The sequence below is a fragment of the Homalodisca vitripennis genome, chromosome 2 (genome assembly GCF_021130785.1).
Source record: "Homalodisca vitripennis isolate AUS2020 chromosome 2, UT_GWSS_2.1, whole genome shotgun sequence".
Taxonomy (NCBI): domain Eukaryota; kingdom Metazoa; phylum Arthropoda; class Insecta; order Hemiptera; family Cicadellidae; genus Homalodisca; species Homalodisca vitripennis.
The window spans coordinates 80,179,841-80,205,477 of NC_060208.1; the positions used below are offsets into that span (position 1 = coordinate 80,179,841).

At 34.9% G+C, this 25,637-nt stretch overlaps 1 protein-coding gene across 1 annotated transcript in view; it reads left to right on the forward strand.

Annotated features, from left to right (window-relative positions):
- Positions 1-25,637, forward strand: part of LOC124354240 (NFX1-type zinc finger-containing protein 1-like) — a 53,279-nt gene that overhangs the window by 14,707 nt on the left and 12,935 nt on the right. The window contains exons 3-5 of the mRNA XM_046804550.1: positions 16,350-16,433; positions 20,140-20,411; positions 25,448-25,591. Of these exons, the coding sequence (XP_046660506.1) occupies positions 16,350-16,433; positions 20,140-20,411; positions 25,448-25,591 (500 nt within the window). The remainder of the gene's footprint in view (positions 1-16,349; positions 16,434-20,139; positions 20,412-25,447; positions 25,592-25,637) is intronic.

The window sequence follows — 25,637 nt, forward strand, 5'->3', positions numbered from 1 at the left end:
AATTCAAACCAAGTTTTATATTTTGTTTATCGTATGGTCCGTCTTAACAGATTTACATAAAATATTTTGGAATTTTTACTATCATAAGCTTTATAAGACACTTTTTGTTACTTATGGGAATATTTATTACATGGTTAGCCAAGATGTCTGATGAGATAGAAACATCTTTACATTGTTTACCCTACTCAATTGTATGTTTAATTAAACTAAGATTAAAATAATGGAAATATGTGCTACTTGATTAACATTCAAAGATCTCATGTTCGACAATTTTTATTCTTTTGTCCTCTATGAGTACATAATGTCATTTTCAGATTTCTATTAGCTAAATTAGAATCTAATTCATGTCAATACAAAGGTTATCCCAAAAGTTTTGAGATATAAGATTGGTCGTTTTGCTAGACTTACAAATGTTAATAGGTGTTCAAAGAAATCTCCTTCAACATTAAGATACTTTGAAGTTAAATTTAAAATCTGAAAAAAGCATCAAACCACTGTTTTCTTTGGATTCTAGATGAAATATGCATTGTGTCATCAATGTTAGTTGGCCAAAGTGAATAGAAAATTTGAGTTTTGTATTGTTTAACAGAAACCCCTTGCTCCTTAAACCCATTGGATGCTTCTGAAATGACATGTTGTCTAATTAAATTTTCATTTAAAATTTTCTCAATACCATCCTTAACAAATTGTGTTGTCAGCATACATGATTGATGTATCTGAGCAATTGTTTACTAATCAACAGTTCATTAAAACTTCAAAATTAAAATTGGCATTAAATAAATTACTCTCTCTATACAACTATGAATATTTAAATTTACTCACCAATTGCTTAAAGGACCACTTGTTTTCTAAACGTGTTCTCAAGAAAAGGTTTTTTTTGTTTTAAATGAAATAAATTAAAGTTAATTTCTTGACTCAGAATTTAAATCATACTCAAAATTAAACTTTGTCATAAAATTTGAATAAAATATAAATTTATAATTTAATTAAAAATAAAATGTACTTTTTCTGTATCACAGTATAAGCGAAGCTATATAAAACTGAATTAAAACTTTGCTGAAAACTCTTTGTACCACGTGTCACTTCCTGTTACTGATAGCACAGATTCAAAGTGAAAACTGCAATTAAAGTACATTGGTTCAAAAATTATTTACTAACACTTGAAATCTTAATGCATTACATCTATTGTGACTGTTAAATATTAAATTGCAAGTAACCTTTAACTAATATTAAAGTTGAAAACTGTACTTGAACAAATCTTCAATTCTTGTTACAACTTGTACTCACTTGCATTGTTGCGTTAATAATTTAGTATGCTCCGGTTCGTACTAAATTATTTTGTACGTGTTTTCAACACATAAAAATCCCTCTTAGAATGTGTTTGAAAAAAAAGAAAGTCCTTGTGTAGCGCTAATATCACACAACAACTATTTTATATAATTCGCTGAACAGTGAAAAAAGAAGCAGATAATAATACACACGAGAAATTCTTGTGGGATAGTACCCAAGGAAAAATTAACACTATCTTCATCTGTTGTTGCTGAGGCTGAAAAGGGAAGATCATTAATACACATGAGAAACTCTTGTGGGATAGTACCCAAGGAAAAATTAACACTATCTTCATCTGTTGTTGCTGAGGCTGAAAAGGGAAGATCATTAATACACATGAGAAACTCTTGTGGGATAGTACCAAAGGAAAAATTAACACTATCTTCATCTGTTGTTGCTGAGGCTGAAAAGGGAAGATCATTAATACACATAAGAAACTCTTGTGGGATAGTACCCAAGGAAAAATTAACACTATCTTCATCTGTTGTTGCTGAGGCTGAAAAGGGAAGATCATTAATACACACGAGAAACTCTTGTGGGATGGTAGCCTATTGAAGAAAAATATGGTCTTCATCCGTTCATGAGCTGAGAGTCAACCGAAAGTGGATTTCTCCAGTGAGTAGAAGACTAGTTCTAAATTACTTATTCCAATAATAGAATAGGAAATTGGTACTTGCCAGCCAAATTACAGGTTGATCTTTGATAATTTGCACTCCACTATATATTGAGCAAGAGAAAGGAGAGAAAATCTAGAATTTGTTAATGACAAATAGAGATTTAATTAATACTTGTGCTTCAGTAGTTTCCAGTATAATAATATGGTATGGTAGACAAGTGATAAGATATTATGAAAGATATTGATAGAAAATCTAGTGATGAATTATTACATTATCTTAAAATGAGAAAGGATGGTTATTTTATAAATTAAGAAGTAGAGATAATTTAACTAAAATAAATTTACAAATAATATTTAATGATTTGATTATTTGACTGTGGCGGACGCTCCTGATCACTATCCCTGATGTCCTGTAGTCGGTACATGACTCATGTCGCAGCGAAGGTGTAAACAACGTATTCTATAGCTAGAGCTATATCATAGTTTAACACATTGAATGCAGCGGTTGTAACTGTGTCAATAATTCCATATGGTTCGGTGCCTGGCAACGAGGATTATTATTATTAAGACAGTTTGTTTCTTTACTTTGCAATATTTTGAATAGTCTATCAGTTGTACCCATTAAACACACATCTCACAAACCTGTATATACAATTTTATTATTTAATAAGAATCAACCCAACCTTTTCCTATACTGGTGATCCGACGTGTTTCATACTGATATAATTTGTGTACTTGAGAAGTGTGTTTCTACCTACGTTGATCAAGGTTAAACCTCCGACCAATATGCTGGGTAATGTCATAGTCATAGTCATAGTCATAGTCATATTTCTTTATTAACATATTCTTCAAGAACAGTAATAGAGTCACAATGTTTAACAAATTTACATAATTGATATTAATAAATAATCAATACAAGATGTCAGAGCCTCCAATCTTCCTTGTTTACTTCTGTGAATTCTTCGATGGTGTATATTGGGTGGTCCACCAGGAAGTTGTGAAGACATCTTTTCAAGGCAGCTCCTTGAGGTTTTTCACAGCTTGTGGCAGGAGGTTCCTCAGCTTCCTACCAATGTAGGATGGTTTTTCCTCGAAAAGTGATGTCCGATGTAGAGGTAGTGTGTAATTTCCTGCATGGCGTGTGTTTATGTGTATGAAGGGTTTTTCCTGTTTGTACATGCAGTTTGGTCAACATGCAAAATTACTTCTTGTATGTAGAGTGCAGTAATTGTCATAATTCCCAAGGTTTTAAATGCTTGTCGGCAGCTTTGTTGGTGTTCGAGTTCCGCTAGGGTTCGGATAGCTTTTTTGTGCAGGAGTAGTACTCTGTTCAGGTTTCCTGCAGAGGATCCACCCCAAACAGCAAGTCCATACCTCACATGAGTTTCCACCAAAGCATAGTAAGCTGTTTTTGCTGCCTCCAAGTTGCCGATACATTTTATTCGGCGTACTACATATATACCAGTGCTGATTTTTTTTGCAAACCTGGTTTACATGCTCAGTCCACGTAAGTTTGTGGTCAATAGTTACGCCAAGGAATTTGATATGGTCTTTTCTTGATACATCAAGTGGGTTAGGGATATGGTCCTTCCTCTTGCTGAAGTTGATGTGAACTGTCTTCGATGGATTCATGGCTAGATCATTCCTTCTGCAGTAATTGAGGGCTTTACTGAGAGAGCTTGTGGCACTTTCGTACACTCCTTCAGCAGAGTCATTCTTAATCAACAATGTTGTATCGTCTGCATACATCACACAAGTGGTATTGTGATCACGTATATAAGCTGGGAAGTCATTCACAAATAAGACAAAGAGAACTGGGCCCAAAACAGATCCTTGCGGTACTCCGCGGGTAACAGGTAGTGGATTGGATTGATGTGAAGTAGTTACACATAAATAGTAGTTTGCAGCTCGACTATTTGAGATCGGCCTGTGAGGTAACTTACAAACCATTTGTTAGCTGTGTCTCTGATTCCTAATGATGTTAATTTCTTTGAGATGATGTCGTGGCCCCAGGCAATCAAACGCCTTGCTGTAGTCAAGAAAGAGTGCAGATACGTATTGTTCTTTGTCTATTTGGTCAATTAACATGTTCAACCAAGGCTGATGATGGCAGAGCTGGTTGATTTTTCCCTTTCAAAAATCCATGTTGCTTTTCGGTTATCAGATTTTCTTGTTTTAGGTGAGCCATGAGTCTGTGTAGAGCTATTTTTTCTATGATTTTTGAGAATGTTGGAGATTAGAGAGATTGGGACGGTAATTTTGGACTTCCAGTGTTGAACCTTTGTTATGTTTGGGGTATACTTTAGAGAGCTTAAGGGCTGTAGGGAACTCACCAAGGCTGAAGGACTTATTAATTATGCTGACTAAAGGCGGCATTGCATTAGCTCTTTCAGAGCAGTGTTTCACAATTTTAGAAGAATATTCATCCACTCCACTTGAAGATTTTGATTTTAGGGGCATTTATGATGTTCCGTACTTCATTGATGCATGTTGGGGTTAGATATAGAGATTTATCAACATAGTTTAAGTGGAGTTTCGTATAATTTTCATTATCATCTGCGTCCCTGGGGAGCAGTTATTCTGTTTCAGCGTCAATTCTGCTACTTCTGTGAAGAAGGTGTTAAAGTGGTCTGCAGTTTGTGTGGGGTTGTCCACATGTTTCCCATTCACTGAGAGACATATGTTTGGGCTGTAGTTTGATGTTTTCCTCTTCTTTCATTGTTTATGACATTCCAAAGAGCTTTACTTTTGTTGTCAAGCTGAGTTGATGAAGTCAGCATTAGCATTTTTTTTTATTATTTCTCTAAGTTTTTTATCATAATTTTTCTTTTTTACCACCATATCTTCTTTGTCTTGGGTATTTCCTGCGGTCTCAAATTTGTGCAGGCTTTTAGAAAGTCATTTTTAAGGTCTTTGGCCTCGTTGTCATAATACACATGTTTCCTTTTGTGTTTTTGACTACATTTTTTTAGTAGGACAGGCAATGTCTAGCGTTGCTTGGAGAGTTCTATGAAAGATGTTGTATGCTTGCTCTGCATCTGGGGCCATATAGACAGCATTCCAGTTTTTATTCATTAGGAGAGATTTTATCTGGTCTGTATTAGAATAACAAAAGTTTCTCTTGAGAATGATCTGTGGAGGGATGTTTACTCTCCAGTCATATATTTTTTATAATTTGAGCAGTATGGTCAGAAAGTCCAGTTTCAAGTATGGCTGTGCCAATGTTGTCCTCGATTATGTTTGTGCATATGAAGTCAATTGAGGTGGCAGTGCTATGTGTGATACGTGTTGCAGGAAGTGGCAGTCTTCGGATGTTATGGGTGTGTAGTTCATCTTCTAGGATAGTGTTGTCTAGGGTTGTTTTCATCCTGTCGATGTTTATGTCTCCAGCAAGCATGATTGATTTACTGTGTGCTTGAGTATATTCTAAGATGTTGGATAAGGCATTTACACCGGCTCGTCATTCTCTTTGGGAGATCGATATACCCCAAGAATGTGTATGTATTTTACCCATGGATTCAATTACTGCCATGGCTGCTTCACAGTTAAATTCTTGGCAGAGGTGGGATATGTCAGTTGCTGTTGTGCAGTTTTTGAGGGTTTCTTTGGCATATATGGCAACACCACCAAGCTTATGATTTTCGCTGGTGGGCAGATCAGCGTCCTTCACCAAGAGAACGAACAACTCCACCGGCAGATTGAAGAATTATGTCTGCAAGCAGAGCAACGACAGCAGCAGAATTGAAGTGCAAATGCAGAGCAGCAGCAGCCATAGCAGGTTCCTGTCATCAACGCCAGTGGTCATCACCATGTAGCACATTGTTGTTGTTAAGCTGCCACCTTTTTCGTCAGACAAAACAAGCCTGTTGTTTGCTCAGGCCGACTCTCAATTCTCAATTTCTGACGTGATGAACGAGGTAACGAAGTTCCACCATGTTGTTTCTCAGTTGGACACACATATTGCTGTAGAAATGGAGAATATTATAAAGAATCCTCCTACACAAAATCCATACACATTTTTGTGCACAAAACTAATTGAACAGTTATCTGCTTCTGAAGAACAACATGTGTGCCAGTTAATCAGTGAGGAAGAGCTCAGAGACTGCAAACGTCGCATTTCTTCATCTTGATGGTGCGATAGTCATGCAGGATAACCTCTTACGGCAGCTGTAGCTTCAACTGTTCCTGTCCAAAGTTCGCGCTATCCGTTCAACGTCCAACGTTTGTCAACGCAGTCGGAAATTGATACTTGAAAAACTTGCCGAACTCGATGACAATACCTTAGAAGTCTTGTTCTAGTAATAAAAGTGGAAGTAGACTCTATATTCTAGAACTAAATCATTACAGAAAATAAACTGCAGGAGTTCCTCACCTCTTGGGTTTATGTTTGTGCTTCCCCAGAAGGTGTGATGAGCATTGCAGTCACAGCTGAGAATGAAGGCTGAGCCTTTGTCTGCAGCGCTGCAGTAACCTTTCTTCTTCTAATGGCAAAAATGTGTTATCCAATAATTATGAAAAAATGCCTGACGAGGTCATTGCGCAGCAAATTAATGATCATGAACAGGATAAAAACCATACTGAATTTGATATAAGCACTAGGAGTCCAAAGAAAGGGCGAAAATTAAAGTACCCAGGCCAGACAAGATCCCAGCGGAAATTAAAAACAAACTCAAATAAAATGTACTACTCTGCAAAAGGTAAGACTGTTAAGCCTAGAAATTTTAAGGATTACTTATGTCTTTGTTGAAATAAATGTCATGAGAAAGTAAGCATTGAGGTTCGAGAGTCCCAATTTAAGTAATTTTGGAGTCTTGGAAACCACGATACACAACCAGCATCCATTGGAATGCTAATAAATGAAGAAAAGGTCAAAAGGAATTACACTAACAATCAGTTCTTATCAGTCTGCCGAGCTGGAAGGTCGAGTAGAGATAAGCGCTCCGTACGTGTAGTGTTGTGTGCGTGCCTTCCTGCCCTGCTAGTTTTTTATCGTGCAGTCCGCCTAGTTTTTTATGTTCTTTCTTTTACTAACTCAAAACATTTTTTCTATAACAAGTTGGTGTTATTTTTTGTAGTTGTTTTCTTTTCTCTCACCGTGTTACATTTACTACCGACAAGTATGTTGTGTGCAAGCTGCAACCAGCCCTTGTCTTCTTCTGCGGAGGTGGCCAAGTGTGCAGAGTGTTCTAACCAGTTCCATTCCGCTTGCTGCCGCATCAGAACTGCTGAGAAGTTGAAAACAGCTTCAACGCTAGAGGAGGTGTGTGGAAGTGCGAGTCCTGCAGCGCTAAGTCTGAGTCAGATGACAGCAACACCCTGGAACTATTGAAGAGTATCCAAAAGCAGATGGCAGTCGACAGCAAGGAGTTCAAGACCAAGCTTCGCCACTCTGGAAAAGTCAATGGTGTCCATCCAAGAGTCGATGGCGAATATAATCACAAGGTTATCGGACATTGAGCAGGACAAACATCAGACTGAGGGAGGAGTGCAGTGAGCTGAGGGAGAACAACAAGCAACTGAACCAGAGACTGTGGTCTGCGGAGAGCAAGATCCTGGACATGGAGCAGTACACAAGAATGAGCAACTTGGAGGTGAGAGGTGTTCCGGTAACAAGTGATGAAGACGTTCTACACTATTCTGCAGTCTGTGGCTAATGCACTTCAAGTACCGTTCAACAACGAAGATATATCTTCAGCTCATCGTCTTCAAGCACCTAAGAACCGCAACTTCCACGCTAGTATTGTTGTGCAGTTTGCTCCGGAGGTCAGTGAGAGCCTCGTGGTTGACTGCGGCGAAGAAAAAAGAAACTCCAGAACGACTGATCTTCACTCATCTCTGAAGCCAGCCCCGGTGTTCGTCGTCGAGCATCTCTCCCCACACAACAGAGAACTTCTACAGGAAGCCAAGGCCATGGTCAGAGAGAACAAGCTAGCGTACGCCTGGTGCAGCAACGGCAAGATCCTCGTCCGGAAAAGTGAGAACTCTCGTGCAGTAAGGATTTTCCGCAGCCTAAACGAGCTAGAGGACAGTAACTAGAGGACAATGTGACTTCAGGATAGGCCTATAGCTCATCACAATGTAACGTAAAGCATTTTATTTTAGTATTTTTCCATACATTTTTTTTTTAAAATCTGGAGCTAATTGAGGATATATATTGTTTTTCTTATATATAATTTACTAATGAGTACTTATATACCATATTTGCATATATAAATCATAAAAGTAAAGAGAAAGTTTATAACAAACAACAACAACAATATTAGTTGCAGTTAGTTATAGTTAGAAAATTACTTACTTTTAAAAATATTATCAAAATATCTGTAAATGTTTCATTTATTTTCTCAATGTTATAAATCTAATACCTTATTTTCTTTGAAATTTTTTAAGAATTTAATGAGGAATGTCGTTTTTGTGCTCGGTAATTTCCGTAGGTGTATTTTGTCTTTTTTTCATTAACTAAACAACAAATTCTGGAATTCAGGAGTACAATTAAAATATGTAGATAATATGTTCTTCTTTTTAATCAAGTTTTACTTAGAAGGAAAATTAAACGTATTTTTGATTAGAGCTAATCTTGTAAACTGGTAAGGAAGTGTTACATAGTTTACATTTTATTTCTTGCTATCTCAATATATAATTAATTAATTTTATCTTAATAGTTTAAGTATAGTCTAAAAGTCGATTGTAGAATTAGTATTGAAGTTAATTTCAAGATTATTAGGATTTTTTTGCATTGGTACCTATAGCAATCTTAGTTACACAAGTTTAAAAAAAAAAGAAAAGTTTTTTTCTGGTGCTTTATGGTATATATGTGTGTGTGTGTGTACATGTGTATGTGTGTGTGTGTGTGTGTGTGTGTGTGTGTGTTGTGTGTGTGTGTGTGTGTGTGTGTGTGTGTGTGTGTGTGTGTGTGTGTGTGTGTGTGTGTGTGTGTGTGTGTGTGTGTGTGTGTGTGTGTGTGTGTGTGTGTGTGTGTGTGTGTGTGTGGTGTGTGTGTGTGTATATGTATATATGTATATGTAATTAGTAATATACATAGTATATACGGGATGCTGTATAGAGCGCAACTTCTGTAAGTTAGAATCAGTGTTTGTACTGAAACGATTAATAAATAAGTCTTGGGATTATTTATTTTATTAGTATTTTTCTAAACTTCTAAAAATAAACATGTAAATTGGTAGTATAGCTATGATTCTATTTATTTATAACTGTACAAAATGAAAAATACATATATACATATAAAATAATAGTGTAAATCTTAAGCCAGGCTTAGATCAATGTTACATTCAAATAATAAAAAAGTAGCGGGATATTTGGTAGTTTTTCTATTGTATGGGTGGGATAGGCAGCTCATTCGCTATCAAAACAGTTTAAGTCCTCTTTACTTTTTCTTATTCTTGTTTGAGTTATTCTTTATTTTTATATAAATTTAATTTTTTTTTTCCACAATAGAGTTTTTAGAAGAGTTAGCGGAGTACAGGAATATTAGCATTTTTGAATATGAAGATTTAAATCAGTTTTATTTGTCTAACGGTATCAATCAGTCCAATGGTAACTTATCGATCCTGCATGTGAATATTAGAAGCTATAATAAACATATAGACGAGTTTTTAACTATTTTAAATAGTTTTTAATGTGACATTTGATATCATAGTGTTAACGGAAACTTGGTTGGATGAAAGTGGTGTGATTGTTGGTGTGGATGGGTATGACGCCATAGTTAATTAAAAGTAAGCAGAAATCAAAATGATGGTGTGATTGTCTATGTACGAAAGTGTTTCAGTATTACGCATGAGGAAGTCAGAATGCATGGGGCCACAAGTATAAAGATAAACTTATCTATAGGTAATGAGCGGCTTTGTTTACTAGCAGTGTATCGTAGTCCGTCCCCTGACCTTGACCTACAATTGTTTATTCAAGACCTGGAGGTATATTGTAATGATAGGCCCAGGGATCGCATGCACTGGATAGTTGGTGATATTAACTGTTGCATACTACAGGAAAACACAAAATCTCCTCTCACAACAATACCTAGATGTTTTGTACGGGTCCGGTTTTATTGGTTGTATTACTGTTCCCACAAGAGTTACGAGCGTAAGCAAAAGTTGTATTGATCATAACTTTACAGACTGTAAGGAAATTAATAAGTTAACAAGCTCAGTTATTCAATCCGAACTGACGGATCATTTTTTTATTATTACAGAATTAAAAAACTGGGTAGAAAAAAAAAAATCGAAAAATAAAAAGTTTATACATTTTGTTGACGATACAGCGGTTGGGGCATCTTATATCCGGAGTTAGATTGGTCTCCGGTCGTAGAAACGGATGATGTCAATGTTAGTGCGGGTTTACTTGTTACAAATTTACAAAATATTATTAAAAAATGTACCAAAGAAAAAAACTATCCTTGCAAAATACAAAGCAATCAAACCTTTGGATCACAAACAATTTAATTAAAGAAATCAGGAATAGGGACAAACTCAGTAAACAATTTAAAAAACAACCTTTTAACCCATTAGCATTAATGGCTTTTAAAAATTGTCGTAATCGGGTAAATTCATTAGTAAAAAGTGCTAAGGAAAATTACTATAGAAATAAAATTATATTGGCAAAAGGTAACGCAAGGGAAACTTTGGAAGAACTTGGGAGAATTTATGGGAACTTCTAAATCCAAAGAAACGTTTTCCTGTTTGAACATTTTTTGTCTGGAAACACTAGAAGTGAAAACTGATAATAATTTTAGAAGCTGCTGATCAGTTTAATGAGTACTACGCCAATGTGGGTAATAATTTGGCGAATGCAATCCCTCCTGTCACGGAGGTGGTTGTCAATGACGAGGATTATCAGATAGACTCCGTATTCCAATTTTCTCCAGTTTCTCTTGAACAATTAGAGAAAGTGTTTTAGAACTGAAAGGGGGATCAGCTCCAGGCGTCGATGGGATCCATACAAAAGTTTATTAAAAGTAATTTTCAAAATTTAAAAATGCCTATTACTCATGTTATTAATGTTAGTTTGTCTCAGGGAAGATATCCAGATATTTTTTAAGATTGGTAAAGTAAATTCCAATTTATAAAAGTGGCAAAAAAAAATTTGATCATTAACTATAGGCCTATTACTCTCGCTTGTGTCCTGGCAAAACTCATTGATAAGTGTGTTAAATTACAGCTTGTTGATTATTTAACCCGGAACAATTTCTTGTTTTCAAATCAATTTGGTTTTAGAAGAGATTAAAAAATTATTAATGATAATTTATTTATGGTTACAAAAGAAATTCATGAAACAATTGGCCCTAATAATAATAAATGTATTATGGTGTTTATATTGACTTGGCGAAAGCTTTTGATTCTGTTGATCGTGGTATTTTTATTAACAAAATTGGTTAATGCTGGTATAAGGGGACTCAGCACTTGATTGGTTTAAAAGCTACTTAAGTGATAGGCGTCAGTTGGTGTCGATAATGGGGTATTAGTAGTAGATTAGCAGAAATTGATTACGGGGTTATACAAGGGAGTACCCTTGGTCCAATTCTATTTTTAATATATATGAACAATCTAGGTAGGGTTAGTTTAGATAATGGCAAGATATTTCTTTATGCTGACGATACTGCTCTTATATTCGAGGGTTCGACCTGGGTTGAAGCTTATGATTATGCTGAACAGGGTCTCCGTACGGTTAAGGGGTGGTTTGACCAAAATAAGCTTACTGTCAATTCGCAAAAAACTAAGTACATGGCCATCTCTCTTAGATCTTCTTCTGATCCTGTGGGATTACAACTCAGGTTACATACTTGTGGCAGAAATGAATGGTTGCACAACATGTGAGTGTGTTGAGAGTGTGGACGAATATAAGTATTTAGGAGTGACATTTGATAAGAGAATGAGTTGGGCCCCTCACATCATTACAATAAGGAACAAGCTTAGGAAATTCATATTTGTTTTAGCTAATTTACGCCGGGTGGTTAATCTGAACGTTGTTAAATGTGTGTATTATGCTTATGTTCAATCGGTTTTACAGTTTGGAATAATCGCCTGGGGTGGAGCAAATAAAAATGTAATTAATCCATTAGAAATAGTACAGAAGGCTATTTACTAAATCTATCTTACAGAAAGACAGAAGATACCCGACAAACTTAATTTTCGATGAATTTAAAGTTTTCAATATAAATCAACTCTATGTAAGAACCCTTATTTTATATATTTTTGTCAACAAGTCTACCCTTTTCACACCTATAGGCCACCACTACCTTACTCGTTCAGTGGAAAATATTGGAATTGTGATTCCTAGATTATCGAAATCTATTAACAAAACCTGTTCGTTTTACATAATTAACATGTTGTATTCAAATTTACCAGCTTACCTTAAAGTTAACGATGTCCTAAGAATAAATAGTTACAAAAAATTAGTAAACAAATGGTTAGTTGAAGTTGGGGAGAGAAGGTGTTGAACGGTTTATGGTTTCTATATATTCCTAACGAGTGGTGTGGTGTGTGGGGCTGTGTGTTTTTGTGTGTGTGTGTGTGTGTGTGTGTGTGTACGGAGAGCGGCTGGGTGTGTGTGAGAGAGAATGAATGAGAAATTGGGAGGAGAGTGTGAGTGAATGTAAAAGATAGTGAGAGGGAGATTGACTGAGTGAGAAAGATATAGAGAGAGACATTGCTGATTTGTCTTGTATTTGTTGATAGTTTCACATGCAGGACGAAAGGATGCCGAAATTTTATAGTGTTACATAATTTTACAAATTAGGTCATTGTAATTAGCTTATCAAATAAGTAGTCTCAAATTCTATTACCTTTCTTTTCTCATCTATCTCTAATTCGCTAATTTAAGTTATATTAAACCTAGTCATAAATTGATTACAAGAGTTAATTTTTTGTTTCTTAGAATTAATCCAGCTATCCTATATTTTTATTTATACTTTATGTTTGCTATATTTGTTTAGTAGACTTTTAGAGTTCGTTCCCAGCACACAGGCATATGCCTTTGCTGGGAACATATTTCACTTACAAACATGTATATATTTAATGATTTCTGTGTGAAATAAAGTTTCTCATTTCTCTCTTCTCAATGATAATCAGAAAAAACAATTTTCCAGGACCTATAAGATTGGCAAAATACAAGTACGACCGGGAAATGTTTGTTAAAACTTTTGGAATTTCATAAAAAATAATTGCCAATGCGCTAAAAAAAATTAGGTCAGGATCTATACCGGACAAAAAAGGAGTGAAAGAGGTTCAAACAAAATAAGGGATGATCGTGTTGTTGAATTATAAATCATATTACAAAGATACCTAAATATAAGTCACACTATTGCAGACAGAAAACAGACTGAGAATATCTTCCACAACACACGACTCTTCAGCTTATGTATGAACTGCATAAAGTAGAATCTGCAAAACCTGTAAGTTACTCTAAGTATAAAAATGTGTTTTATACTAATTTTAACTTAAGGCGAAAACACTATTAAATATACGTGTAACTCATGTGATTCATTAAAAGCCAGAATTGATAGTGAGAAAAAACTAGATGTGAAATCCCAATTGATGGAAAAGAGAGATGAACATGTGTGCACAAGAAATGAGCTGGGAGGCCTTGAGAAATGACATACAGCAGGAAAAGACAAGAGATGATATAGAAACTATCACTTTTGATTTTTTGGATAAGACTTTATCTCTGCCTAAAATTCAGAGTAATGTTGTGAATTATACAGGTAAGAGACAGCTTTCTGTCTACAACCTCGGAATTCGTTCTGCTAAAGCTAACCAAGGATAGGTACTGTTTTGTGTGGATGGAAGGGGAGGCTGGACGTGGTGCGGAAGAAATCAGTTTATATTTACAGCAATATATTTTAAAATTTAGACCAAAAAGTGACCATATTAATTTATGGTCTGACTCATGTGGGGATCAAAACCAAAATATAAGGGCAGTTTTGATGCTTATCAGAATTTTGATGATAATCTCCCAACTGAAATCAGTATCTTTAACATTTCTAGTGCCAGGCCACAGCTATCTTCCTAATAAATCTCATTTTTCATTCATAGAATCAAGGCTAAAGATGCAACAGCGTATGTATAGTCTGGAACATTATATAAATTTGATGAGAAAATGCAAAAAGAAGAAACCATTAATTGTTGAAACAGTTGAAAATGCAATTTTTCTCAACTGCTACATTAGAAAAAGGCATCACGAATCGAACAAAGATATACAAAGTAAGTTGGCTGAAAATGAGGGAGATCACTATTTTCAAACAAAGCCCATTTATTTCGAATATAAAGACAAGAAGGAACTTTGTTACACTCTACACAGAAATTGATATTCAAAAGAAACGAAAAAGCAGGTCAATGGGAATAAGTCTATTCATACAAGATTTAGAAAACTCATGCCTAATGGAAAACACATTAGCATCCAAAAACTAAATGACTTGAAGTCCATGTTATTATATCTTACACCTACAGATGCTAGACCCTTTTACAAAACACTTGTTTGTAGTGAATCGATAATCGATGACATATATGGATATAATGTGGAAACTTTAGATTTTGATTTCGAGGAAGATGATTATTTAAATGAACAGCCTTAAGACAGTGCATTATAAAAAAAGGTGGATAAATTAAATGTTCAAAAAATTGTGATTAGTCATAAGTTAATAAATTGGACAATGTACAGCAATACTGTTTGTTTTAATAACTTATTTTAGTGGTTTTGGCTATTAATTAAATTTTGTGGTACCTAATTATGTTTGTTTAATTAACTAGAAAGAGAAAACTTACCTATGATATAAGAAACGGAAGTTCAAAAGCTATGTTGATTAATGTTTATTGCACTACAAAGTGTATACCATTTCTACAAGACCATTAACGTTTTGTTTTGTAATAGAGATTCAACCCACAATGGTCTTTGTTGCAAATTTCCAATAGGCGATATCTTAAAATTATAAGGACCCAAGCCACGAATTTACAAAAAACATCTAAAAAATATATTATTTTGTCACTTGAACATTAATTTAAATTTAGATTATTATAATCTAGTGTTAAAAGAAAGACATACAGTTGTACTCTGAACATACATTTTTGTGTGTAAAGGTAAAGTTAATTGTATTTTTCTCAAAACCAACATCGTACAGGATGGATCGCTATTGCATAATTATGCCCAATTGTACTCAATAAACACACATCTCGTTAAACACATGACTCATGTCGCAGTGCAGATGTTAACAACGCATTCTGTAGCTAGATATGTATCCTAGTTTAACACATTGAATGGGGAGGATTCTATCCCTGATATCCTGTCTCAATAATTCTTACTTCAAGATAATAAAGTAATTTCTTTAGTTATTCATTTTTGTATTTAATTTGAAATTACTCACCCGATATTTCTATAAAAATGTCGAAATTTGTCATTTAAAATCTGTAACAAGCTGTAACTCCTAAACAAGTAAGTTAAAAAGAACTTTTAAAAGAATACGGATGTTTCAAAATGTTGTTTTATAACGAAAATTGTGAGAAAATATTGGAAAGTGACATTGGACTTCAAAGTCCAATTTTGAAATTTTAACTGTCACTAAAAGCAAAAGCTCAGTAAGTCCAAGATTTAATCTTTACTGGAAACCTGGTATATTTATTTTTCTTACATTATCGTTTACACAGTTTATGTCTAAGAAAGGACCATGTGGTCGTAACTTTACCTGTTTAAATAGAAGACTTTTTACTTCATTTCGTTTACATAAAGTAAATACATGACCATCACATTGTAATTTCAGAATGTGAACTAAAATACATCACAGAGATAATTCTTCCTAGACATATAAATCATGGGTAGGTTGCAACTTGTTTATTTACTCCAGTGTTTTTATTTGTTTTTTTTTTATTATCAAGGTCTTTGGCAAAACTTTCAGTTACACGGTTAAACTTCGATTAGAGATACTATTTCAAAAGCTTTTGGCTTTTTTATTGCTTTTCAAGTTCAAAGTGATTTTTTTTGTTTTTTTGACTTATAGAAGTAAAATTTGGCTACAAATTACTTTTCAGTTATTTTTATGTTTTATTTTAACTTATCAAAGTTTTCTGAAAGCAACCAAATATTATTTGAGCTATGGAGGACTTTGAGTCTGATGTTTGAGTTATCAAGAGTCAACTTAGCTGCTTTACCTTTGCTGTGGAGAAGGGTTTAGGCTCTGAAAATGTAGTTATCTTTCTTGAAATTCTTAGATGAAGTTTGTCTGTGAGATGATGTAGGAAAAAGGAAATAAAAATCATTGAGATACAGTATTAAAATGTTCTTCTTTTGTTGTTTCATATTTTTTGGAGTTGTCCTTTGCCCTTTCCTAGCAATTTTTGTCTGACACCTTTTTTAAGTTATATAAAATTAAAATGAATTTACTAGTGGATTGGTATGATTGTTACAGTGTTGATCGAGGAGGCAGCAAAAGTTTTGGAGGCACATATCATTACGGCTCTTGGAAGCCATTGTGAACATGTTATCCTCTTTGGTGAGTCTTCATGTTTATAGCTTAGTTCATGAATATGAAAAAATTAATTTAAATTGTGAAGATACTGTATGTGAACTTTGGTATGGTCTTACATAAGCTACTTGAAGTCGGGTTTGAGAAGTATTGGAGTTGGATCTGTTAATTGACATGCTGAACTAGCACTTTCGATGACAAAAAGACTGGTGTGTCAAGATTTCTACCATTGTAGAATAAGATTGTATTAGACAGGATTTGATGAGATCTTAACAGGCGATCAATATAGCCTTGGCCTGAATCTCATTTGTACAAGCTCAGTATAAAACTGTAGGATTCCTTGGCTTCTGTTATGCTCATTCTTTGTTCATATACACCTTAACCCCGGCAATAATGAATTTTCGCAACCAATCGTATATGCAAGAAATGCTACAGTGATGAATCTTCGTCGCCACCCATTTTATGATTCTTTGTTTATATTTCTCAGTCTTTCTATGATTTGATTCACAATAAACTCGCTTTAACATTCACTGGAAACAGGGTGCAAAATATTTAAAAAAAGAATAAACAACATCCAAGAGTTTAACAGAATGCCACTGTCAGCTGAGTACCAGGTATCAGGTGCCCAATGCAGCATTGCAATTAGTTTGTTGTGTTTGAAACCTTTCTTGCTAGGTTTATAACTTGCTATTTACAAGGTGTGCAACTTGCAAGTGATTTATCAGTTAGACTCTCAGTCTCTCAGTTGGGACTTCCACTTAGAACATGATTATTAGTATCTTCAATCTATGTGCTTTGTAGTCTTCAGGTACTCCTCACTGTTTACTTCTCCAATGTAGAATCCATACTACGGTATGGGGTAATATTTTGAAAAAACAAACAGAAAGAACTTTATTAAAACATTTAGAATGCAGAAATGGTGCATTAGAGTTGTTTTAAAGGTTAACAGCAGAGTCCCACAGACCCTCAGACATAAAGCCTTATCACCTTTGCATGAAACTTTATGATGCCTTATCCACTGACTTTAAAGATGCAAATTAAAAACTTGCCTTTAACCTAATTTGAAATAATTTTTCAATTATAGAATGCCATATATCGTACAATTAATTAAAGAGCTTATCTCAGCAACCTAATAATTTTGATGTTTTATTTATCTACTGTTGTTAGTTCTAACAAGCACTGCTTTATTAAAAAATATTGTACTTATGACATGTCATAACTTGTAAATTATGTTTTGAACGAATAAACGCTTTTATTCTTTGATAATAAACTCTGTGGTTAGTTATCACTCAAAGCTGACTGGTATGAAGAGGCAAAGAGACCAGCATTATATGAGGGCTTGCAATATCACAATAAACTTGTGCCATGGATAAGCACAGTTCCAGAATTGAAATTTCTCTTTTGTTTTGAATGACTCTCTGCATCAGTTGTCATGTTTCACAGTAGCCTTCTGCATTTATTATGGTTCTCGGCTGAAGAATTCATCAAGTAAAACCTTTTCTAGTCTCCAAACACAATAGCTATTATGTTGTTGAATTGTTTTTGAAATTTTGGGTTTGTTTGCTAAATTTGATCGCATCCATTGTGACTGTTGTTTTGTTTCTGGGATCTCATACAGAACTAATGTTTCGTTTCCTGTAAACCATGTTTCAAATAATCTTATTTATCAGTTTTATTAAGAAACAATAATGCTGCTGCCTTTCTTTGAGCTTTGTGGTCATCAAGTTTCTTGTAGCCTAGATGTTTAGTTATGATAGTGTATAGAGAGCTGATATTGAAATTTCTGGTAATTTATCAGGCAGCTGTAATGGTAAACCTCCTAAAACATTTTAAATGTTTGATCAATTCGTTCAACAAGGTCTTCTTTAGCGACAGACTTTTTTCTTCACTTACAAGTTCTTTGAGAATGGCGTTGGACACTTGGAGGTGTTAGCGAAAGGTGTGAGTAGTTAACTACTTCACATTGTTGCATCTTATTGTTCAACTCTTTCCAACATGATTAGTGATTTGAAAAAAGCAGCCCAATGTTCAAAGAGCAAAACATGATTGAATTTTGGTTTAAAGTAAGTGAAATTTTGGATACGTTTTATATATATATATTACATAAAATATTTTGTATATATCTTTATAAGAGGAGACTTGGATGGCATGTAAATATTTGTGACATCCATATGTAAAACATTAGACTCAAACAGATTGAATATCATATACATATATTAATCTTCAATAAGAAATCTTCAATTGTTTAAACAATATATATATATATATATATATACAGTGGCGAACAAATTAATCCGAACAAGATGAATTTTGACAGAAAACTTTATTTGTACATGTATAGTATACAATGAAACAACTTACACGCTATTAGTAGTTTATATGACCTCCCTTATTTTTGATGAGCTCATTAACCCTCTTTGGCATTGATTCCACCAGTGTAGAACAATGGTTTTTAATGTCTTCATCGTGAAACCAGACCCGAATTACCGACTTGATTAGTTCATCTTTTCTGCAACAATCCATTTTCCCAAGTTTTTTCTTCAATATTGCCCAAAGATTCTCTATTGGGTTTAGATCGGGAGAGTTCCCTGGCCACGACAAAACCTCAATATGTTGATTTCTGAAGAATGCTTTCATTTTTTTAGAAGTGTGACATGGCGCAAGATCCTGTTGGAAAATGAGATCTGGATTCCTTTGCATGAGTGGGACGATTCTACGTTGGCATATGTCCATGTACTGGTCCGATTTCATCATTCCTTCTACAGGTACAAGTGCTCCTGTCCCCTCATGGGTAAAATAACCCCAAAACATTTTTTTGTGGGTATTTAGGAGCTTGTTGCAAATGGGCAGGCGACAACTTCTCATCTGCTGACTTACGGACGTAGGGTACTTTCTCGCCTTGTACAAAGAAATGCGTCTCATCCGAAAAAATCACATTTTTCCACATTTCAATAGTCCAGTTTTTATGATTTTTTGCCCATTGGAGTCTTTTTGACATCATGGCTTTGGTCAATAACTGTTTCTTTTTAGGTTTGATAGCAACCCTCCCAGCTGCGAGCAATCTCCTACGAACTGTCATGTCAGAAACATTGGTCCCACTAGCTCTTAAATCCCTATTAAGATCAACAGCGGTCATTCTCGGATTTATTTTACTTTTTCTTACCAGTAATCTGTCTTGTGTTGGCGTAGTTTTCTTTTTTTCGGCCACATTTTCCTTTCCTTTTTGGTGAGAAGGAATCTGTATCACGGAAACGTTTGATAATGTCATTCACTGTACCTAACCCTACACTACACTCACTAGCAATCTGTCTTTGAGTCATTTGTGTGTGTTGAGACAATGCAACAATTTGTGAGCGTTTCCGTGGAGTAATATCCACTGTTGTAGACTGTACGTCTTTGTGACTTGATACACTAAATATGGTAATACACAGAAACTAATATAAATCCACTTATATAACCAGATAAAAACACTTAAATCAGTATGTGTACATATCAGCAACATAACCTCAATTACCAAACATGAACTTATTGCATTCTGGGTAAGCAGGATGCCACTGAGGGGAAAATTCCCAACAATAGACCAAAATTTCACTTTGTTCGGATTAATTTGTTCGCCACTGTATATATATATGTGTGTGTGTGTGTGTAACCATAACCATATATATACATGTTTATGGATTTAGCTCAATTTTAAATATAAAATAGTTACAATGTAAAAGTTGTCTTATCACAGGTGACCACGCACAGCTGAGGCCTACCCCTGAAGTGCAGAAACTTAGCGACGATTACAATTTCGACATTTCATTATTCGAACGGATGGTAAATAATGGACTGTTCTGCTATCGACTTAATGTCCAAAATCAAATGCGACCAGAGTTCTCTTCTCTCATCACCCCTACCTTCTACGATGACCTCACCAATCATTCGTCCACTGAAAATCGGCCAAATATTCTAGGAGTGGATAAAAATCTGTATTTCATCAAGCACAAAGAAAATGAAAATCAAGTAAGTGCCAACGATCAGTCTTATTGTCCATATAAATTGGCATTTTCAACTCTATAATGGATAAAATACTTCATTTTTAGATAGGTATCGGCAATGTTGCTAGAAATTTTCCAGGAAGCTACGGTTATCCTATCTAGTACAATTCAGACTTTATAATCTGGCCGTTCAGTAATCCGGCATTGTGACGGCGCCGATGAGTCATCGATAGTTTTCAAGTCTCAGCCTGCCTGTATAGTATGATGTGTGCATTGCAGTCTGCATAGTAACAGTGGTGCGTTGTCATCTGTTACCGGTAGTTGCACACAGCGAGTCTGTCACAGGTAAGCTTAGTGAAGACGAGTAGTAAGTACAGTGCGATGTTGCAAAAACGTGAGCATATCACGCTGACATTAGATAAAAAGCATGCCATTTCAAAACGTTTGGAAAAAGGTGAGAAGTTGGCTCATTTATCTAAGGAATACAGTGTTGGTCATGCAACAATTCATTACATAAAGATGAAAAAGGAGCAAATTGAATCACAATTCAAGAGGAGTAATGAACTATCTTTCAGCATAAGACTGACTTTGAAAGCAGGTAAGTTTCCGCAAGTAGAAGATGCACTTTATGCTTTGTTCATGCAAAAAAGAAACAGGTACACACCTGTTTCTGGTGACATTCTTATGGAAAAGGCAAAAATGTTTTACAGCAAAATTACGAAAAAGGACAATTTCCGTTCCAGTGTCGGGTGGTTGGATAAATTCAAAAGGCGCTTTGGAATGTAATTGCTGAGTTTAACTGGGGAAAAACTATGAAGTAATATATAAAAGCTGTCGAGCCTTTTGTTCAAAAATTTTAAAAAACTGTCAGAGAAATGAGTTTGGACTCAGATCAGTTATCCAGTGCAAATGATAGCAGTTTATCCTGGCATCTTTTGCCAAATAAAACTTTGTTCATAAGGCAGAAGCTAGTGCCTCAGATTGCAAATAAGCAAACGATAGAAGAACTTTTATGACGTGTTCTAATGCTAGTGGCACTCATAAGTTGGAAATGCTTCTCATTGGAAATTCAGAAAATCCCAGGGCTTTCAAGAATGTGAATTTTCTGGTTTCCTACACTAATCAAACTAAGGGATGGGTGACAAAAACTCTTTTTTCTTGGAATGGTTTCATAAAACATTGGTTCAATCTGTAAAACATTTATGAAGATACAGAAATTGCCTCAAATAGCCCTTTTATTGCTTGACAATTTTCCAGGACATCCTGATGAAGAAGAACTAAAATCTGAGGATGGTAAAATTGTGGTATTTTTGCCACCAAATCTACCTTCGTTACTCCAACCTATGGACCAAACTGTCATTCAAACTGAAAAAAGTTACAAGAAAAGGCTATTGTACAGTGTGTGTAGCAAAAGAGAAGAGTGTTGTTACAGTTTTGATGGAAACTAACCCGAAAGATGTTTTTATCTTGGCAAACACGTGGAGAAACTTCCTTTTAAAAAAATGGTTGTTCATTTGTTCATGAGAAGGTTGTGGCCTTCTCTAGATTTATTACAGACTTATAAAAAGAAGACTGAAAGTGATTCACAATCACTAAATGGCACAGATGTTGAATTAAATGAGTTGAGAGAAGCAATGATCGAACAGCTAGTGGATGAACCTAATAATCTAACAACAGCTGATATAAATGCCTTACTAGAAGGAGCAGAAGAAGAGTGGGGTTAAATCATGACAGAAGATGTCATCATCACAGACATATTAACCAACATTGACAAGGAGGGTGGGGAGGAGGGAGAAGACAGTTCTACCCCGGTTGCTACACACACAGTAAACATGGACATGGCTCTCTGTGCCTTCGCCACTGCAGTCACTTGGGCAGAGGAAAAAGGGGCTTCTGCTTCCGACATACTAACACTTAAGAGAATGCAGGAAAATGTTTTTAAACTTTCCATTATTTCAAAGAAACAGAAAAGCATTACAAACTATTTACTGTTGTCGAAGTAAATGTACAGTAATGGGATTAATAACTGTTTTGTATGTGTATTAATTTAATTGACACTCATACATCGATTGAATTGAAAAAAAAATTACAATGGCTTTTTATTACAACTAATATAGTTGTTGTTTTTAAAGTACTATTTTAATTACTAAAATTGTAAGGAGTTATATGCTGTTTTGTTCTTAAATTGCTTTATTTTGTAATATACCCCCAATAAACCAGCATTTTCAGTAATCCGGCCCTACTAATACCGATTAACGAGATCCTACTGTTCTATGTAAAGGTGAAAGAGTCTTTCTACTTCTCCTGCTAATTTTAAAATTAATTTCCTACAGAAAGAGTTAACCTGAATAGTATTTCTAGGTCCAAGGTACCTATTTCTTAAAGATGTTAATATGGATGGCCAACAAAAGGAAAAATTCATTCAGATTGCCCTCAACTGAAAATTCTAAAATAGTACAAATGTTTTGTGATAAGTCATTGAAAACTGCAATACAAAAATGTAGGGTCAAAGTATTATGATCTTTTCAAGTTCAATTTGGTTTATTAAACATTTTTTTTATATTGTAGTTGTGCAATATAAAATAACAGTACATAACAATAACAATATAAACTACATGGGTGATGCAATTTTAATGAACAAATACATAAAAAACCCTGTTAATAATTCTCAAACTCCAACAAAGGTATTAACAATTAGTTTACTCTCTTGGAAATAAAAGAAAATCAATAAAAGCTTATACTGTATCTTAATTATTGTTTGAATAGAAATTAAAAGTTTTTCTTTTAAATTTTAAAGTGAGATTACTACCTTGAATGCTCAAAAGTAATAAATAAACTGATACAACACACTATTAATAGACCTGACAGAACATACCAAAGAGTAATCACATAGACGAACAAAAAGACCGGTGAACGCCAAAATCAGCAGGGGTTTTCCTTGGACCAAAAGGAACCTAAGTACCATGATTCAAGGATTCAAGTCTAATACATTTGTCAAGAGTTATTGCACAGAATGATAGACAGATGGAGAGATAAATGGATGGACTACCTTTTGACCCCAAAATAAGAAGTTGTTTCGGGCCCCCTGGACCAAAAGGAATCTTTGTACCAAGTTTCAATATCAGGACCTTTCTATCAAGAGTTATCACACAGACAGGCAGACAGATAGACAGATTGATGAAATATCTTTTGACCCCAAAATTAGTATAATTCTTCCGCGGAACAAGAGAAATGTATATTATGATGATATATGATGTCGGACAGACGGACATCATGATTTTAAGAAGACTCTGTTGGATCCTTAATAAAAATAAAGACTTCCAACCAAAATTCTTGGTTTCTGTTCACTTTTAAACTATGTACCTCATATAGGAGATTATTTCCATCCTTTCCGAGGCTGTTCTTATTTTTGAAAGCAAGTTTTATCCACTACCGACTTGCTAGACCTGACGTAGCTTCACCAGAGCCCCGTTAGCCGTCTCTTTGAGCCGTTGCCCGTCCCTCACGACGAGGACGAGGGGTTGGACTTTGAGGGACTTTGAAAAGGTGAAGGAATTCTGTTATTTAGGAAGTATCATAACAGATAGGGGCACAATAAGAGAAGAGATAGGAAACAATATGGAAGAGTGGAAAGTTTTTCAATATGGTGAAGAAGATTGTGTGGAGTTGGAACATTGGGAAAGAATCAAAAGTATTGATGTATAAATCTTATTTCCAATAAATTTTATTATATGGAGCAGAGATGTGGACGTGGACTAAAAATGATTTAAGCAGATTGCAAGCTGCAGAAATGAGATTTTTAAGAGGGATAGAGAAGACTACAAGAAGAGATAGAATAAGGAACGAAGTAACCAGAGAAAGATTGAAGGTAGTTTCACTGCAAGAGACAATGGAAAGAAGAAGAATACAGTGGATGGGGCATGTGAAGAGGATGGGAGGTAATAGAATGCCTAGAATAGCATTGGAGAAGGCGGAAAGAGGAAGAAGACCAAGAGGAAGACCGAGAGGAAGATGGGAGGACCAAGTGTGGAAAGACATAGAGAGAACGGGACTACAGAAAATACAGGTGGAGGAAGAGGAGACCTGGAATGACAGACAAAAGTGCAGGAGGCTGTGTACGACGACCTGTGATAATGGAAACGTCGGATGATGATGATGATGATATAGGAGATTACTATTGCAACCCAAACAAAAATAATCCAATGACATTGGAGGTGGTCTTTCTGTATTGTTGCTGACCACCAACTTTTCCCGATATGACCTACTGTGCTAAAACAAAACACTTTTAACCCCATAATTTGTATCTTATTTGGTATATATTGTTTGAATTCACATTTACCACAAAATGCTTCCAATGACATCAATGTGATGTTTTCACAAGAGCTGTAGTTATCATTACATTTGGCAACTGAACTTAAATAGTTCTCTAATAGGAGTTAACCTATCTTTTTCTTTCTTCACGGTCAGTAATGTTATCAAATTGTGTATCCACCCTATTAGTTACCTAGTGAACTTCTCCAATCAAACCCAAATATATGTTATTTGTAATTTTATACTGGGAAAGTTCATTAGGTAACTAATAGGTAGAAATGCGGTCGGTCCTAATCCCCTGCACTTGTGTGAGTGTGGTCTGCATGTGTGTTGATGTGAAACTACCTGGGCCCAGGCACATTCACTATGCTAACACTTTAATGTAATTGCAGTTTGATTGGGCTTTTTTGTTTGTTTTTTTGGTACTTTACTCGTTCTATCAGGACTTAGACCCAAGCATTTCACTTTTGTATTTTAAGTATACATTTTTATTGAAGTTATGTATAATGTATATGTACACATTATTTATTAGCATATAAGGTAGTTGTAATTGCTCATTTCATAATCTGGAACACTGTGATATTTGTCATGAATGTATTGTAAAATAAGAGATTATATCATTCAAGTTTTACCACAAGAAAACTGCTAAATATGTGTTATGTAAACTCGTTTATCAATTTCATGAGTGCTACTTTCAATACCTTGAACTGAGTTGACACGTAATTAATACCTATTTTAATAATTTTTCAGCGGCAGCGTTCAATGAGTTTCAGAAATGAACATGAGGCAAACTTTGTGGTACAACTAGCTAGGTACCTAATAAAGCAGGGCTACCAACCAAAAGACATAACTATCCTGGCAACCTACTCAGACCAAGTGAAATACATTACTAAGGTTGGTATTGCAGTACAACTCCAATTATCTGGATTAATTGGGAAAA